Source organism: Gobio gobio, assembly GCF_949357685.1.
Source record: "Gobio gobio genome assembly, chromosome: 14".
Classification (NCBI taxonomy): Eukaryota; Metazoa; Chordata; class Actinopteri; order Cypriniformes; family Gobionidae; genus Gobio; species Gobio gobio.
Genome location: NC_137107.1, coordinates 33,573,184 through 33,592,007, shown reverse-complemented (window position 1 = coordinate 33,592,007; position 18,824 = coordinate 33,573,184). Strand labels below are relative to the sequence as shown.

General features: G+C 51.2%; 1 protein-coding gene across 3 annotated transcripts in view; it reads right to left on the bottom strand.

The window, feature by feature from the left end:
* The window catches only part of unc5da (unc-5 netrin receptor Da), a 308,148-nt gene that overhangs the window by 37,344 nt on the left and 251,980 nt on the right, over positions 1 to 18,824 (bottom strand). For all 3 annotated transcript variants that reach the window (XM_079835311.1, XM_079835312.1, XM_079835313.1), the window contains exon 9: positions 15,909 to 16,097. In XM_079835311.1, the coding sequence (XP_079691437.1) occupies positions 15,909 to 16,097 (189 nt within the window). The remainder of the gene's footprint in view (positions 1 to 15,908; positions 16,098 to 18,824) is intronic.

Sequence of the window (18,824 nt, the reverse complement as noted above, 5' to 3'; positions counted from 1 at the left end):
TTAGTGGCTCAACCTGCAGTGATGGTACAGCAACTGTGGCAACGGGACGTACGTCTCCGTTCCCTCCTTCAGGGAACGAGGGTTACCATACGTAACCGAGACGTTCCCATTCAGTCGGTCACGTTCGACGTACGTCGGACGTACCGACGAATTGGGATCCCCTATGGAAAACGCCACAGTTACTACCACTTCCAGCGCCCAGCGATGAGCCCCTCAGACCCCGATCTGATGCGGGCGGGAAAGTTCACGCAGGGAGAGTCCAAGCTGCTGTTCCGCAAGACCCATTCAGCTGACTGTATTGGATAATGCTGGGAAGCGTGCCTGTGAAGGCAGCTGCGGAAGCCACATCATGCCCAGAGGGTTTTAACATGTGGACAATAAACGTATGGGCTGGCCGTGGGCAGCACAACATACGGAAGTCCCAGGGGTGGCCCCGGCCAATTCGTGGAGGGGGACAACACGTACCTGGGACGGCAGAGGAGACTCTGCCGAGGGAAAGACACGGGCTCGCTGTAGGGAGCCGTACCGTGGAAGAATACACATATGGGACCGCCGTGGGGGTCACTACATATGGAACCCAGCCTAACACAAGTTCCACCAATGCATACGAGTGTTAGACCTGGCGTCGAACGCTCCGCCACGTCCGACTGCCGCGGGTTGCGGAGGACTCAACAGGGTTCGTCGATCCGGGGAACTCGACTGGAGCAGAATAAGCGCACGCATCCGTCTACCATAGGGGAGGGAATGGCGCAGCAAGCCGACACTAGACCGGGCACTTCGGTGTTACTGACTATGGGAAGTGAGCACACAGGAAGAAACCGGCTCTACGCGGAGGCTATAGAATCTAGCGAACGTGTTAGGTGTCGCCCAGCCCGCAGCTCTACAAATATCTGTCAGCGAGGCGCCACGAGCCAGCGCCCAGGAAGAAGCAACACCCCTAGTGGAGTGGGCTCTTAACCCGAGCAGGCAGGGCATGTCTTGGGACTGATAAGCCAAGACGATGGCATCCACTATCCAGTGGGCCATCCTCTGCTTGGAGACAGCCTTTCCCTTCTGCTGTCCTCCGTAACAGATGAAGAGCTGCTCTGAGGTCCTGCAGCTTTGCGTTCTATCCACGTAAGTCCGGAGAGCACGGACGGGACAGAGAAAAGCTAGGGCTGGGTCTGCCTCCTCCGAAGGCAGCGCTTGCAGGCTCACCACTTGGTCCCGGAAGGGAGTAGTGGGAACCTTGGGCACATATCCAGGCCGGGGTCTCATGATCACATGAGAGTTACCGGGCCCGAATTCCAGGCACGATTCGTCAACCGAAAATGCCTGCAGGTCCCCTACCCTCTTGATGGAGGCCAACGCAGTCAGGAGTATTGTCTTTAACGACAGAATTTTCAACTCAGCTGACTGCAGAGGCTCAAAGGATTCTCTCTGTAGTGCAGTTAGCAGCAGAGTTAAGTCCCAAGAGGGTATGGAGGGAGGACGAGGCGGATTTAACCTCCTCGCCCCCCTAAGGAACCTGTCGACCAGATCGTGCTTACCTAGAGATTTTCCATCTACTAGCTCATGATTAGCGGCGATAGCGGCAACATAGACTTTGAGGGTGGAGGGAGACAGCCTTCGCTCCAACCCATCTTGTAGAAAGGCAAGCACAGAACCGATCGAACATCTTCGGGGGTCTTCTCGGCGAGAAGAGCACCAATCGACGAACAGGTTCCACTTCAACGCATAGAGGCGCCTCGTAGAGGGGGCTCTAGCGGAAGTGATGGTGTCAACTACCGCTTGCGGTAGGTCACCTAGAACCTCTGCGTCCCGTCCAGGGACCAGACATGGAATTTCCAGAGGTCTGGACGCAGGTGCCATAGGGTGCCCCGTCTCTGAGTCAGGAGGTCCTTCCTCAGAGGAATGGGCCAGGGAGGTGCTGTCGCAAGGAGCACTAGTTCCAGGAACCAAGTCCGGTTGGGCCAATATAGAGCGACCAACAGGACTTGCTCCTCGTCCTCCCTGACTTTGCACAGTGTCTGCGCAAGAAGGCTCACTGGGGGAAACGCATACTTGCGTTCTTCCCGGGGCCAGCTGTGGGCCAGGGCATCCGACCCGAGGGTTCCCTCGGTCAAGGAATAAAACCACTGACAGTGGGTCGTCTCTGGGGAGGCAAACAGGTCTACCTGTGCGGCCCCAAAACGACTCCAGATTAGCTGGACCGCCTGGGGATGGAGTCGCCATTCTCCCGGAAGCACCGGCTGACGTGACAGCTCGTCGGCTGCACGATTGAGCAGGCCCGGAATGTGATTGGCACGAAGCGACCTCAGATGCTTCTGACTCCATAAGGGGAGATGGCGGGCGAGTTGTGATATGCGACGAGAGCGTAGACCACCCTGTTTTTTGACGTACGCAACGGTCGCAGTGTTGTCCATATGGACCAGAACGTGCTTGCCTCTGAGCGGAACTTTGAAGCGGCTGAGTGCAAGACGAACTGCTAACAACTCGAGGCAATTGATATGCCATTGCAGTTGAGGCCCCGTCCACAGACCCGAAACTGCAAGCCCATTGTATGTGGCACCCCAACCCGTGGATGAGGCATCCGTGGAGACCCGTGCCTGGACACTTGTTCTAGGGGAACTCCCGCCCGTAGAAACAAAGGGTCCGACCATGGGCCGAAGGTTTGGCGGCACCTCGGAGTCACTTGGACACGGAGGGAATTGCTGTGCCACGCCCATCTCGGGACTCGATCGTGTAGCCAGCGTTGAAGCGGTCTCATATGAAGCAATCCGAGTGGCGTTACTGCGGCTGCGGATGCCATATGCCCCAGGAGCCTCTGAAAATGTTTCAGTGGTACCGCTGTCCTGCCTTTGAACGAATTCAAGCAGTTCAACACTGACTGGACGCGCTCCTCGGTGAGGCGTGCTGTCATGGCGACCGAGTCTATCTCCATACCGAGAAAAGAGATCCTCTGTGTGGGACAGAGTTTGCTCTTCTCCCAGTTGACCCGAAGTCCCAACTGGCTGAGGTGACTGAGCACCTTGTCCCTGTGTTCGCACAACTGCTCTCACGACTGGGCAAGGATCAGCCAGTCGTCGAGGTAGTTGAGAATGCGAACACCATGCTCTCTCATGGGGGCAATGGCCACCTCCGCAACCTTCGTAAAGACGCGGGCGACAGGGACAGGCCGAAGGGCAAGACGCGGTACTGACATGCCCGTCCCTCGAACGCGAAGCGCAGAAAGGGCCGGTCGAGGGGAAACGAGAATGAAAGTACGCGTCCTTCAGGTCGATCGCTGCAAACCAATCTTGGGGACGGACGCACCGGAAGATGTGCTTCTGCGTTAGCATTCTGAACGGCAGCCTGTGAAGGGACTGGTTCAAGAATCGCAGGTCCAAGACCGGCCATAACCCGCCGCCTTTCTTGGGTACAATGAAGTACGGGCTGTAGAACCCGGACCTCATATCGGCTGGAGGGACCGGCTCCATCGCGTCCTTCGCCAGTAGGACTGCGATTTCCGCCCGGAGCACGGGGACCAGTCCCTTCACAGGCTGCCGTTCAGAATGCTAACGCAGAAGCACATCTTCAGGTGCGTCCGTCCCCAAGATTGGTTTGCAGCGATCGACCTGAAGGACGCGTACTTTCATTCTCGTTTCCCCTCGACCGGCCCTTTCTGCGCTTCGCGTTCGAGGGACGGGCATGTCAGTACCGCGTCTTGCCCTTCGGCCTGTCCCTGTCGCCCGCGTCTTTACGAAGGTTGCGGAGGTGGCCATTGCCCCCATGAGAGAGCATGGTGTTCGCATTCTCAACTACCTCGACGACACTCAGATCCCAGACAGCACACTCAGATCCCACTTCGGGCCGCTCCATGCCGTCCGAGTCGGATCCCTGCATTCCGCGTCGCTGCCCCGCTGCGGGTACGTCTGTGGTTAATCCCCTTGCTCGGTGTCTGGAAGCCAGACACTTCCCAGTAGCGAAGTTCTCCTTCGCTACTGGGAAGTGAACGCCCCCAAACTTAGGGGGACGCCTGGCGAACTGAATCGCATAGCCGAGTCTGATGGTATGGCCCCGAGACGGGCTGGGAAGCTCTAGCCAGGCTTCCAGACACCGAGCAAGGGGATTAACCACAGACGTACCCGCAGCGGGGCAGCGATGCGGAATGCAGGGATCCGACTCGGACGGCATGGAGCGGCCCGAAGTGGGATCTGAGTGTGCTGTGCAACACTTACCTGCGTCCGCGGAGGGGGCGTGCGAGTGTGGGGAGGCCGCTTGAGTGCGTTCCCACAGCTGGCGCCCCCTGCTGGCGAAGGGAGAGGCGTCTGAGGGTGGCGAGGCATGGGAGCGTCGACCACCGCCAAGCACGCTCCCAAATGAAGGAGGGGCTGAGCGTGGCAAGGCTTTGTGGCGTTGCGCACGGTCTGCCTCACCTCCTTCCTCAGCGGGGAACAAGAGTGGCGAGGCATAGCGTCGCGCACTGTTGTCCACGCACCGCTGAGAAGAGGGGAATGAGAGTGGCGAGGCTTTGTAGCGTCACACACTGCCATTCTCGCCCTCTTGTGGGGAGGGGAATGAAAGCGGCGAGGCTCTGTAGCGTCACACGCTGCCATTCCTGAACTCCCGAGACCCAGAGGTATTGAAACTGCTCTTTTTTTTTTTTTTTTTGGGTACCACTGGCTGTTATTAACATCAGTGGCGGAACAGAATTACTAATGGTTTTCCACCCGGCCCTCCTCCGGGGAAGAACAGTTCCAGACCAAATCCGGGTCAATTGTGTTTCTGGACCAGGGTGGACATCGTCTGTGCGCAGCTCCACCTCGGCTCAGAACTACCCTTGTGCACTAAGCAGGGCGGAGGTGGCCTGCCAGTGGCACTGCCACCCCACCGATGAGGGTAGTGAGAGAGAGGAAAACTTTATACAGATTATGGCCCTATTGGTGTTCCATATTTTGGCACCAATAGTTCCACAATGCCAAAGCCTTCCAATGCACATCCGAAAAAAGGCAAGGGGCAGGCAAGGCGATTTACGCGTTGCACTATGCCTCAGCCATCCGGGAAAGCATGGCTGTCAAGTATGAATCTGATTCAGCACGAGCGCCCACTATTACGGTGGGAATCTCAGCATCATCTTCATTTTCAACACATAACAGCCCTCTCTCCGATACAGCGATTGACATCTGTCCTCTGCTAGAGCCCCAAATGAAACGCTAGGTCCCCTTTCAAGGACCAGCAATCCCATCTGTAAGCTACCAGCAGACACGTGAGACAGTGGGCGTGGCCGTGAGACGGCACACGGCTCGCTGAACACTCAAGCCCTTATGAAAAAGGCAAGACGAACAGCGCGCAGACGACACCCACGAACACAGTCTCAACATGCTTGCGATGCGATAGAGGAGTGAGGGGCCCACAGAGATGTACGCGGTGGGGAAGCCTCACTGTAATCCTCAGGCCACCCAGGCTTATCAGCCAAAATAGTCCCCCCTCTGGTGCACCAGAAAAGAGACTAGATCGGGGTATAAGCGAAGGGACTCAACCCCGTTTGAGGCATCATAGTCTCGACCGCGCATCGGAGGCGCAGAGTGACGCGCGCAGAGTTGCCGTGGCAACCCGCGCTGTCACCCGGCAGCCAGACGGCACATGGCGTGCTGAACACTCAAACCCTCACGCGGAAGGTGAGATGACCAGCGCGTCGACGTGATCCCGTTCCCCTGAGAGAACATGGATCACCCACGACACAGTCTCAACATGTTTATGCGAGAGGGATCGTGGCCGTCAGGACAGGAAACAACCGCATCCAGAAACGCACAAGTGTAATGACGTCTTGAAAAAGACGCAGTGTCACACCCGTGTTGCTCTTTTGTGAGGAACCGCTCTTTAAACAGTGCTGAAGCACCCAGGGGAAGACCGCGGCAACACACAGGTGGTAAGTGCAGTCCTGTGGTGCACTCACTGAAACAAACACCCTCACCAAACCGACAGTTGCTGTGAGAACAGCAGTTTGTTATGCTGATGCAGCGGTGAACATGCGGTCGCGCTGATTGTGCCTTTTCGCCAACACAGAGCGTCCTTTTCGTTCTCTGGAGCATCTCTCTTGCAGATAGGCTCTCTTTTAGAAAAGCAGTCTTGCTTCATCAACGCCGTTCGGCTCCGAAGTGAATGACAGCGTGCATTCGCTCTCGCTTCCTGTTTATACCCGCGGCGCGGGGCGGAGCGCGAGATGCAAATCTCGCACGCCAATGGCCCATTGGCCTGTTCTCTATATCTCGAAGCTGATAGGGGCTCCCTGAAGTGATCCCAATTCGTTGGTACGTCCGACGTACGTCGAACGTGACCGACTGAATGGGAACCATTATTTTATATTGTAATAATATTTCATAATAATTACTGTTCCCTTTCAGTCGGTCATGTTCGACGTACGTCGGAACTGACCGACGAATTGGGATCTGTTTTCAGAGACCGACCTACTTCAAGTAATTAAAAACGAGCCAATAAACATTGGCATGCGATCACGCATTCCACGCACCGCCCCGCGTTGCGGGTATAAATAAGGAAGTGGAAGTGCCGCATACCGCTTTCAACTTCGGAGCCGAGCATTGCAGTAATCTTTGTGTTCCTACGAAGAGTTTTTTTCTACAAACGAGTCGAGAGAAGATCTTTACCTGCTTCCAGTGTTCCAGTGTTGGTGTGACGGTGCCCTGCAGCGGTGGTCGCGACCAGGAAGAAAAGGACGAACAGCTGTTCTCACGGCTTGCTGGGCTTTTTTTTTTTCTCTGAGTGCTCACAGCGGGCTTGCACCTTTGAACTGCTGTGAGCCGCGGCCATTTCCCCTGCGTGCCTCGGCACTGACGGAGCGGTTTTCTCTCTCTCTCTGTCACTAAAAGAGCAACACGGTTTGACCCTGCGTCTTTTTCAAGATGTCATTCAAACCGTGTGTTTCTGGATGCCGTCGGTTTCTGTCCCCAGTTGACGGACACGATCGCTGTCTCTCGTGTTTGGGCGTTCAGCACGCAGAGGCGGCTTTCGTGGATGACTCATGTTCGCACTGCACGAACATGACCATCGCAGTGCTACGGTCTAGGCTCCAATACCTCAAAAGGGGTGGAGTCCCATTGCGCATCCCCCGATCTAGTGGTCCTCCCGCTGCAAAGCAGAGGGCTGCTACTTTGGCTGATGCCTTTGGTGGAGATCTGAGGGTGACGGTCAGGGCACCCCCGCTCAGTCAACAGGCTGCTCGGGCCCCTCCCCCCTCCGCTGCGCCGGCGCAGTTCCCGGAAGATCGCGGTGGTCCTTCCCATGGGGGGCCGCCCGTTTCTTTCGGGGCTCCTGCTGAGGACATGTTATCGATAGCTGCATCGGGGGACGAGCTAATGGACTCTGGAGATGAGGATTCGGCTGCGTTGCCCCCTTCGGGTGTGGCACCGTTGCCCGAGTCTGATCCAGAGCTCATGGCTATGCTTTCCCGGGCCGCCGCGAGTGTCGGGCTCGAGTGGAACCCTCCACCATGTCCCGAACCCTCGCGGCTGGACGATTGGTATCTCGGGACGGCCCGTGCTGGTTCTCAGCGCCCCGCCCCAGTGCCTTTCTTTCCGGAAGTGCATCAGGAGCTCACGAAGTTGTGGACGGCGCCCTACAGCGCTCGTTCACGATCAGCGAGTTCCTCCGTCCTCACTACCCTCGATGGAGGCGCGGCTAAGGGTTACGTGGAGGTCCCTCCAGTGGAACGGTCGGTTGCGATGCAACTGTGTCCTAAGACCGGCTCCGACTGGCGGGGCCATCCACGTCTCCCCTCCCGGGCGTGTAGGTTCTCGTCCAGCCTAACGGGCAAGACCCACACAGCCTGTGGAGAAGCCGCGTCTTCTCTGCATGCCATGGCGCTCCTGCAGGTCTACCAGGCCAAAGCGCTCAAGGAATTGCACAAGGGTAGTTCCGACCCAGGGGTTATGCAGGAACTGCGTACCGCAACGGACCTCGCCCTCCGGGCGACGAAAGTTGCCGCACGCACCCTGGGTCGGGCGATGTCCACTCTGGTGGTCCAGGAACGCCACCTATGGCTGAACCTGGCGGATATGCGTGAGACCGACAAGGTGCGGTTCCTCAATGCCCCTGTCTGCCAGGCCGGCCTCTTCGGCGACGCCATCGAGAGCTTCGCCCAGCAGTTCTCGGTGGCACAGAAGCAGGCGGAGGCCATCAAGAACATCCTGCCCCGGCGACCTGCTGCTGCCTCCACCCAGTCGCCGGCTGCACCTCCGCCTGCTCGTCGCCGAGGGCGTCCGCCTGCGGCCGCCTCCGCCCCTGCTAAACCCAAGCAGCAGCCTTCACCATCGGGGAAGCAGGGTGCCGGCCGTAAGGGTGCCGCCCAACCCGTGTCGGGGGCCGGCTAAGTCGGCAGGCAAGCGCAAGGGCAAGCGGCCCTGACACGGGGAGCCCAGGGAGAAGAGGAGCTTCTCCAGGGGAGGTGGTGTCCGCACCCCCCCCCCCCCCCCCCCGGAGGAGGACCGGGGGGGGGATGTCCAGACCGGTACACAGAACATCCTGCCGCTGGCCCTCCGGGGTCCAGCGGTACCCACATTCTCAATAAAAGAGCAGTTTCCTCCCTCCCTGAGCCCCGAGAGGGACAGGTTGGCAGTGCGTGACGCCCCCGGGCCTTGCCACTCCTTTCCGTCCCTCTCACCCCTCGGCAGGGGGCAGCAGAGTGGGCACCGAGGACGCCCCCGGGCCTTCTCACCCACTCTCTGCCCCATCTGGAGTATTCAGACAACACTCCGGGCCGCCTCCGGGCCTCCCGAGTCGGGTCTGAATACTCCACCTCGCTGCCTCACCCCGGGTACGTCTGTGGTGCCGTTGATCCCGCTAGTTCGGTCTCTGGGGGCCTGGCTAGGTCTCCCCAGGCCGTCTTGCTGGCTCATCCGTACCATCAGACTCGGCTATGCGATTCAATTCGCATGCCGGCCTCCCAAGTACAGGGGCATCCTCTTCACCTCCGTGCGGAGCAGCGATGCCCATGTCTTGCGGTCCGAGATCGATGTCCTGCTGGCGAAGAGCGCGGTCGAGCCGGTTCCTCCTGCCGATATGAGGTCGGGGTTCTACAGCCCCTACTTCATTGTACCCAAGAAAGGGGGTGGGTTAAGGCCAATCTTGGACCTGCGCATTCTGAATCGGGCCTGCACAAGCTTCCGTTCAAAATGTTAACGCAGAAACGTATTTTCCAATGCATCCGTCCCCAAGATCGACCTGAAGGACGCGTACTTTCATGTCTCTATCCTTCCTCGACACAGACCGTTCCTGCACTTTGCGTTCGAGGGGAGGGCATATCAGTACAAAGTCTTGCCCTTCGGGCTGTCCCTGTCGCCTCGCGTCTTCACGAAGGTCGTCGAGGCAGCCATTGTTCTGCTCAGAGAAAGCGGGGTTCACTTACTCAACTATCTCGACGACTGGCTCATACTCGCCCAGTCTCAGGAGCAGTTGTGCGAACACAGGGACATGGTGCTCAGTCACCTCAGCCTGTTGGGACTTCGGGTCAACCGAGAGAAGAGCAAACTCTGCCCCGCGCAGAGGATCTCTTATCTCGGTATGGAGCTGGATTCGGTCAGCCGGACAGCGTGCCTCACTCCAGAGCGCGTCCGGTCAGTGTTGAACTGCTTGAATATGTTCAAAGGCAGGACAACTGTCCCACTGAAATTATTTCAGAGGCTCCTGGGGCATATGGCATCTGCAGCCGCGGTAACGCTGCTCGGATTGCTTCATATGAGACCGATTCAACGCTGGTTGCACGACGAGTCCCGAGATGGGCGTGGCAGAGCGGTCAGTACCGGGTCCTAGTTACTCCTTACTGTCTCCACGACTCGACCCATTGCCAGTGGTACTACTCCCTGACCGGAGGTACCTTAGGCATAGATGCACTGGTGCACAGCTGGCCCCGGGACCTACGCAAGTATGCGTTCCCCCCAGTGAGCCTTCTCGCACAGACACTGTGCAAGGTCAGGGAGGACGAGGAGCAGGTCTTGTTAGTTGCGCCCTACTGGCCCAACCGGACCTGGTTCCCGGGACTCACACTCCTCGCGACAGCCCCTCCCTGGCCGATCCCCCTGAGGAAGGACCTGCTTTCTCAGGGGCGGGGCACTCTATGGCACCCGCGTCCAGACCTCTGGAATCTCCATGTCTGGTCCCTGGACGGGACGCGGAGGTTCTAGGTGGCCTACCACAAGCAGTGGTAGACACCATCGCTTCAGCTAGAGCCCCCTCTACGAGGCGCCTCTACTCTCTGAAGTGGAACCTGTTCGTCGAGTGGTGCTCTTCCCGCCGGGAAGACCCCCGAAAGTGTTCGTTTAACGTTGTGCTTTCCTTCCTGCAGGATGGGTTGGATCGAAGGCTGTCTCCCTCCACCCTCAAAGTGTACGTCGCAGCTATAGCGGCGTATCACGATGCAGTAGATGGTAAATCCTTAGGTAAGCACGACTTAATCGTCAGGTTCCTCAGAGGTGCGAGGAAACTAAATCCTCCTCGTTCTACCTCGATACCCTCTTGGGACTTAGCCCTGGTGCTCAGAGCACTTCAGGGTCCCCCATTTGAGCCTTTGCAGTCTGTTGAGCTAAAAATCCTGTCCATGAAGACAGTTCTCCTGATTGCATTGGCTTCAATCAAGAGGGTAGGGGACCTGCATGCACTCTCGGTCGACGAATCGTGCCTAGAATTCGGGCCGGCCAACTCTCACGTTGTCCTGAGACCCCGGCCTGGATACGTGCCCAAGGTTCCTACCACTCCCTTTTGGGACCAGGTGGTGAATCTGCAAGCGCTGCCTTCGGAGGAGGCAGACCTAGCCCTAGATTTGTTATGTCCCGTCCGCGCTCTTCGCGCTTACGTTGACCGGACTCAGAGCTTCAGATCCTCACAGCAGCTCTTCATCTGTTACGGAGGCCAGCAGAAGGGAAAGGCTGTCTCCAAGCAGAGGTTGGGCCACTGGATAGTGGATGCCATTGTCTTGGCTTACCGGTCCCAAGACGTACCTTGCCCGTTCGGGTTGCGAGCACACTCAACAAGGAGTGTTGCTTCTTCCTGGGCGCTGGCTCAAGGCGCCTCGCTGACAGATATATGTAGAGCTGCGGGCTGGGCGACACCTAACACGTTCGCTAGATTTTATAGCCTCCGTGTAGAGCCGGTATCTTCCCGCATTCTCGCCCCCAGTGGCCAGCAGCGCTAAGTGCCCATTCTAAGTGTCGGCTTGCATACGCCACTCTCGCCCTCTGGGCCGGATACGTGCGTCTATTTGCTCCAGTCATGTTCCCCGAAAATCGGCTAACCCTGTGAGTTCCTCCGTCACCCCTCCGGTGTCAGACGTGGCGGCCGTCTGATGCCAGGCTTGCACCCGTATGCTTGTGGAACGTGTGTGTAGGCTGGGTTCCATATGTTGCGGTCCCCTCTAGGCTACCCCATATGTGTATTTTCCACGGTACCAGCTACCGTACTCGGCTAGCCCCGTGTCTTTCCCTCGACAGAGCTTCCTCTGTCGTCTCTGGCTGTGTTCTTCCCCCCCCTGGAACCAGGTTGGGTCCACCCCAGAAACTGCAATTTGTTGCACTACCCTGTTAGGTTAGTCCTTATGTGTATTCCACCTCTCCTTCCATTGAAGAATGTGGTCCGCAGCGTACCATCTCCCGAGACGGGCACGCTTTCCCAGCGTTATCCAATAGTCACGCTGAGTGGGTCTTGCAGGAACAGCAGTGACTGTCCTTCCCTGCCCGGGGCCCTGACTCCCACTCTAACATAGGAGTGGTCCAGCGAGCTCAGGCAGGACGCTGGAAGGGCCAGCCTCCTGGCGTGTTGGTAGGGATCCCAATTCATCGGTCAGTTCCGACGTACGTCGAACGTGACCGACTGAAAGGGAACGTCTCGGTTACGTATGTAACCCTCGTTCCCTGAAGGAGGGAACGGAGACGTACGTCCCGTCGCCAGGTGCTGTGCTTCAGCTGAAGGCCCGAGCCACTTATCTCGGCTCCTCAGTTGAAAACGGTATGCGGCACTTCCACTTCCTTATTTATACCCGCAACGCGGGGCGGTGCGTGGAATGCGTGATCGCATGCCAATGTTTATTGGCTCGTTTTTAATTACTCGAAGTAGGTCGGTCTCTGAAAACAGATCCCAATTCGTCGGTCAGTTCCGATGTACGTCTCCGTTCCCTCCTTCAGGGAACGAGGGTTACATACGTAACCGAGACGATTTGTTCTGTATTTTTCATTAAATAAATTCAGGCTTGATGAGCATAAGAGACTTCTTTTAAAAGCATTAAAAATTGTTTTCACATTTTTTTGACCGGTATTATTAATGTTTCACTATTATAAAAAATAAAATAAAAATTAGACAATCATAGACACAGTCATATAGTAGACTTGCAACCTAATACTGTGTATCTAGCTAAATATACTGTGTGTGTGTGTGTGTATACATTATATATATATATATATATATATATATATATATATAAAAAATTTAAAATAGTAGTGAAATATGAATAATACATGTTGATAATTACACACACATACACACTATTTTGCAAGAAGAGACAGATGCTTTCAGTGATTTCCAGATGGTGGGCGGTCTACCAGCAGGGTCTCACCGGATCATGGTAACCAGCCAAACCTTGATGTGTAGCCCTTATAAAACTCTTAGCATAAAATTGAGTCAAAAACATTTCTTAAAATGATGAATTATGATGGAACTGAATGTCTCCAGTTTTCAAACTCAACTATCAAGACAAATGCAACAACAATCTTTCGATTATTAGAACCAGCTGTTACATCAGTGTGAAGTGATCCCACTTGTTTCATTATGAGCTCTGCTGAGAGCTTTGACAGATCACGAAAACGCATCACACTCACACAGACACCCCTCAATCTGTTTTATTCATCGAAAAGCAATGGCTGAACGAGAGCACTTCCCTAAGAGAGGTGGCGAAAAGAGGTGTGAGAGGGACTCATTTTCTCTTTCACAGATTGGACTGAGGCCCAGGAGGATAGACGGCAGCTTGCACTTGAAACCTCTCCTTTGCCAGATCTATTCAAAATCTAAATGTGTGCGAGTTGTCACGCAAGGCTAAAGGTTCCGAGCTCCATGACAACAGTTGTCTTGCCTGATATGAGTGTCTATCAAAGTCGTTCGCTGCTGTATGTGTATTGGCAGCGCTGTCAAATATCTGTCGCCTAGGCAACATCATTATTGCAATGATATTTCAACAGTTTTGTGGAGTCGTAGCATCAGCGAATGAGTCAAGATTTCCATAGTGATAAGATCTCTGGGCAAATATTTCAGATGTATTTAAAGTGAACTGCATCAACTAGCACATTTTAATTCATTTCCATTCATCTATCCATTATTGGGTTTCAGCAAATCAGTTATGGCTACTGTTATGTAATATTCATGAGCCAGACTGATATGGTTTATAACGTATCTTCCGCCACTTTTTTAGATCGTTCCTACGCGCCCTACATCCATCTATCCTTTTTTCCATTTTTATCCATCCATCATTTCATTGATGTTTTTAAGCACTTGACGGGTAAACTGTGGCATCTATTACCTCACTGTGTTTAGCTCCTCGATGAGCACTATGAAACTTCCTGTCGAGACATCTGGTGATACGCATGTGTGTTTGCGTGTCTGTAGTGATGGTGGTGTTTAGTGGGCCGAGGAGAGTGATAGCACTGTGAACAGGCCCTATTACTGAACAGACAAGCAAGAGAGAACTAGTGCTCTGCTCTCTGCACCCCTCCATCAACATCAATCTCTTTTTCTGGGGGCGTCAGATGGGCCAAAGGAGCGGAGAAGAGAGACATGGAAAGTAAATCAACTAACTCCCTCCAGCTCTGGTTTAGAGCAGAGACGCAAGGAGACAAGAGTAAAGTGAGAGAATGTTCTACAAGAAGTTTGTAGAAGGGGGAAAAAAAAATCATCTTTTTGTCAAGGCAATCAATCTTTTTTTCCTCACCCAGGTAAATGGAAAACAAAGGATACAAAATAAGGTCTGAAACTCTTAAATTTTAGTAAATGTTCAGTGAAAGGAGGTGCTTAAAGGGATTGTTCACCCAAAACATGATAATTTACTCACCCTCAAGTTGTTTCTTTCTTCTGCTGAACACAAAATAAGATATTTTGAAGGATATGGGTCAGATTCCTTAATGTAACAGGTGGAATAATATTTACATTGTCATTTGTGGTGCGGGTCGGGAATCAATAGACTGTGGGTCCAATAGCCAAGAGTCTATCCCTCAATTCGGGACCCACTGATAGGCAGCTGTTTTCATGCGGTCCCGTGCTTATATGTGTTCACGCTCTGTAGTCCGAAGACTGTCAAATGTTTCTAATTACAACGTCGTTTTACAGCGTTTAGCACAGCAGCGTTTGCGTGCTACAACTGAAGTGTTTTTACCGCGCTCCTGTGCTCTGAAGCGCTCTGAAGTGAAAGAGCATTCTTTGCTCACTTTCTGTATATAATCTATTCTCAATTTGAATAAAAGTTTTATTTTTCATGCTGCAAAGAGGACAAACGTCCACATATACACTGCAGAGTTTCAGGAGAGACAACCGCATTTAAAGGGATAGTTCACCCAAAAATTTTAATTATCCCATGATTTACTCACCCTCAAGCCATCCTAAGTGTATATAACTTTCTGTATCTTCCTTCAGACTAACACAATAGGAGTTATATTAAAAAAATAGCATTGCTATTCAACAAATTGGGCTGGGCAACAAACTTAAGCTCCTCTTCCCTTATATCGAAATCCTCTGACATTTCTCTTTAAAAATTCTCATTTTAGGCCCCGTCCACACGAAGCCAGAGCTTTCCCTATCCAATCTTTTTTTTCCCCTCGTTTCAAGAAATATCCGCGTACACACGAGAGCACTGAAAACGACTCAAAACTATGTAGTATACATGCCAGGCCAGTGTGTGGCTCTGTAATTCTGCCACAGAAATACACTAAAAACGGAGAAGAAGAGTTGTGGCTAGTAGGGGTACAGCAATGGTAGGAAGTGAGGCAAAATCTCACAATAAAATACCAATAAATAAATGAGCTACTTACCAGATTATGTTTTATTAATGCCTACACCTACACCTACACCAACCCTAAACCTACCCTTACAATAATGCACATACAGTAATTAAATGACGCAATATTGATGTGCGCATGCTCAGTGCGTGTAGTTGTAGGCTTATCCCTTTCTAGTCTTTACCACGTGGGACGTGGTGTGATGACATCGCCCGGTTTCAAAAAATATCGGATTCATGTTCCCAAAACGCTGGATCCGTGTGGACGAAACGCTGATAGGGTAAAATATTTTTACCTCTACAGCAAAACACGTCTCTGTGTGGATGGGACCTTAGACTTATAGGACCTTAGACCTTAGGCCAGCCTTCACTCCCCACGTGCATCAATGACCAGTTCACCACTGTTCTTTCCTTGGACCACTTTTGATAGATACTGACCACTGAAGACTGGGAACACCCCACAAGAGCTGCAGTTTTGGAGATGCTCTGACCCAGTCATCTAGCCATCACAATTTGGCCCTTGTCAAACTCGCTCAAATCCTTATGCTTGCCAATTTTTCCTGCTTCTAACACATCAACTTTGAGGACAAAATGTTCACTTGCTGCCTAATATATCCCACCCACCAACAGGTGCCGTGATGAAGAGATAATCAGAGCACAATGTTATGCCTGATCGGTGTGTATGTATATATATGTATATACAAAAAACACATAATTCAAAACTTGAACATTTGAATGGAGTTTGCAGGTTAAACAGTTCAAGCTGAATTAACTGTAGGGAAATGTGGAGAAAATACAAAGAAGAAAGTAATCAGAGTTCTTTCACAGTTCTACCTCGCAAACACTGTAATTATGTCATGAGTCATACATAAAGTTGGATCAATTTGACATTATTTTTTCCGCTCACCTTGCCTGGCACTTTTGAAGCTGAAGGACTGAAATCCTCCGGTCAGCGCAGACGAGTCGATGACATCAACACCATACTCGCTCTGATTCCGCCGGTACAGCGTTACAGCGATAACCAGCACGACGACGGTAACTACCCCCGCAGCCAGACCGGAGTAGAGCGCCACATCGTTATTGCTCTCCATATCAGCTAGAAGAAGAGAAAAAGATTTTGAAGAGAAATACAAAATGACTAAGCAATGGCAGTGGTTCTTTTAAAACGATTATATAAAGGCATTTGTTTATTTGCTCAAATTTCCCTCGAACAGCTCAGGGATCTCATTTTGATGTAGACAGATGTGACACAGCCACAAAACACAGCAAACAAATGACATAAAACATAAAGCACATTCATCACAGAAGTCGATCCTTCTCTCTCAGTCTCTCTAATGCTCCCACTTTCCCAGACACCTCCAACACTAATGAAAGTTCTCTAGCGATGGGCGATTACAATCAGCCCTCAACCGCACACCTGACTCTCAACACGAACACACGCAGCGAATCTGGCAAAAGCAAAAACCGCAAACCTTCCACAGGGATTTCGTAACAACGCGGCTCATTATATTATCTCATCTGTAGTGATTAGGCCCTATCTGCTGACTCCTTTGTGCAAACAATTCAACCAGGACTCTATGAACAACAGACAGAACAAAGAAACGCTAGCATGTCGTTCCTGAGCATTCAAAAGCCTCCAGACGGGTAGGGAACATCAGACAAAGCCTGCGGCTATGAAAACATTAGCCAGAAACATGTGGAGCTGCACTAACAGCAAACAGAGCAGGTTAATTGGGAGCTCTGGAAAAGTTTGGCAGGCTAATGAATCTCTTTTGCACTTGTGTTTGGGTATTTGCTCCCTTTTGCCGCCTTTTCTTTTCATTTTCCCTTTCCTTTGCTCTGTTACCCTCTCTTTCTCTGGTTATCTGGAGTTAGAGTTTTCTTTCCTGCACTGAAACAGGAAGTGTGGGCGGGGCATACTAATCAAATCAGCATATTAGAATGATTTCTGAAGTATCATGTGACACTGAAGACTGGAGTAATTCAGCTTTGCCCTCACAAGAATAAATTACATCACATAATATATTCAAATAGAAAACAGTTACTGTCAATTGCAATAATAGCGGTCTTCCAAAAACATTTAAAGAATTGTACCAACACCAAACTTTTAAATGTTAAAGCAGGGTTCCTCAAACTCGGTCCTGGAGGGCCACTGTCCTGCAGAGTTTAGCTCCAACCCTGATCAAACACACCTGAGCAAGCTAATCAAGGTATTCAGGATCACTAGAAAATCACAGGAAGGTGTGTTTGATTAGGGTTGGAGGGTTGGAAAGGGAAATTAGCCCATGATTTACATTGGGTTAAAGGGAAATGAGCCCATGAATGTATATAACATTCTTCTTATATTTAGTTATATTAAAAAAGGTCCTGGCTCTTCCAAGTTTTATAATGGCAGTGAATGGCTGTTTCTGTTTTGTCCATAAAAGTGCATATATATCCATTATAAAAGTGCTCCACACGGCTCCAGGGGGTTAACCCTCTCGAGTCAGTGGTCGCGCCGGCGCGATCGGCTCTCTTTTTTTCTTATCAGTGCCAAAGAAAATCAAATAACTGTCGTTTTTTATCATTCAAGCAAGTGTTATACATCATTAAAATCTCAGTTTCTATTTTTTTTTGTGTACAGTCACAATAAAAACAAAATGTTTTGCTCTTTGCAAAATAAAGAAAACAAACATGATGCGCGATCTGCAGCCTCTCTCTCAAAGACATTCATTCAGATAGTCTTCAGAAAAGGACCTCTAGCTTAGTGAATACTTGTCTCACAAACATGAGACATATGTCTAAAGAAATGCTGAAATGACAGGTTTTAAACAATGTAAACCAAATCGAAAACAAATATGCTGTGTTTATGTAATCTGGTTGAAAAGTGATAGATGTCAGTCTTTCGCGAGACAGTTCATTATGCGCTAAAGCGACCACGCCCACGCAGCACACGCTCTATTGAGATTCAAAGATGAGGCGATCCAGAGTCGACGCCCACACATCAACTCATACAAGCACATCAAGTACTGCTATAGCCTACTTCAGCTACATCGTTTTGACACGCGTTGAGAAGAAAAGCACATGAAGAAACCTCATGAAAAGCTGTTCATTTCTTAAAGCAAGGGCTGATTGTAAGGTAAGCTTTATTCTGTTAAGTTTATTCTGTTAGCATCTGTGAATATTAAACACAAAAAGACCGTTTTAATATGAATCCTGCTGCATGTCATACACGCAAGACTGTTTAGACAAGATTTATTTGGCTTGTTTTGGACAGATTATAACGTGTTTATTGTAAAAGAGCCCGTCATAGCAATAAAGCTTTTATTCACAAATGTCTGCTCAGATGCTTTAAATATAGTACCAGTCAAACATATTTTTCTTCATATTGATGTTTTAATATTATAGCCTAATGTTATTTTTTAAATTTAATATCAAAGTTTGTTTTATCGAGTTAATATTGAGTTTGTTTTGTAGAAAGGGATTTTTTTTTGTTTTGTAGAAAGTTAATTGGTTTCTTTAAAGTGAATTTCGTTTTGTATAAATTGTATCTTAATTTTAATTATTTATTATAAATTTTTTTTGCATGAGACTACTTTCAAAAACAAAACAAAAATGGTAAAAAAATGTAGAAAAAATGCTCTTAGTAATTTTTGTCTTGTTTCTAGTCTAAATATTTAAACATTCTTAAATCAAGATGCATTTACTAGATACGTACAATATATTGTCCTTTGTTCTGCTGCTCTCAGTCATATAAGTACCTGAAGCTCATTCATTATGCAGCTCATTATGCAGCTCATTGTGCGGTCTATTTTGTTCTTTTGTTATCTCAGGTGTTATCTCA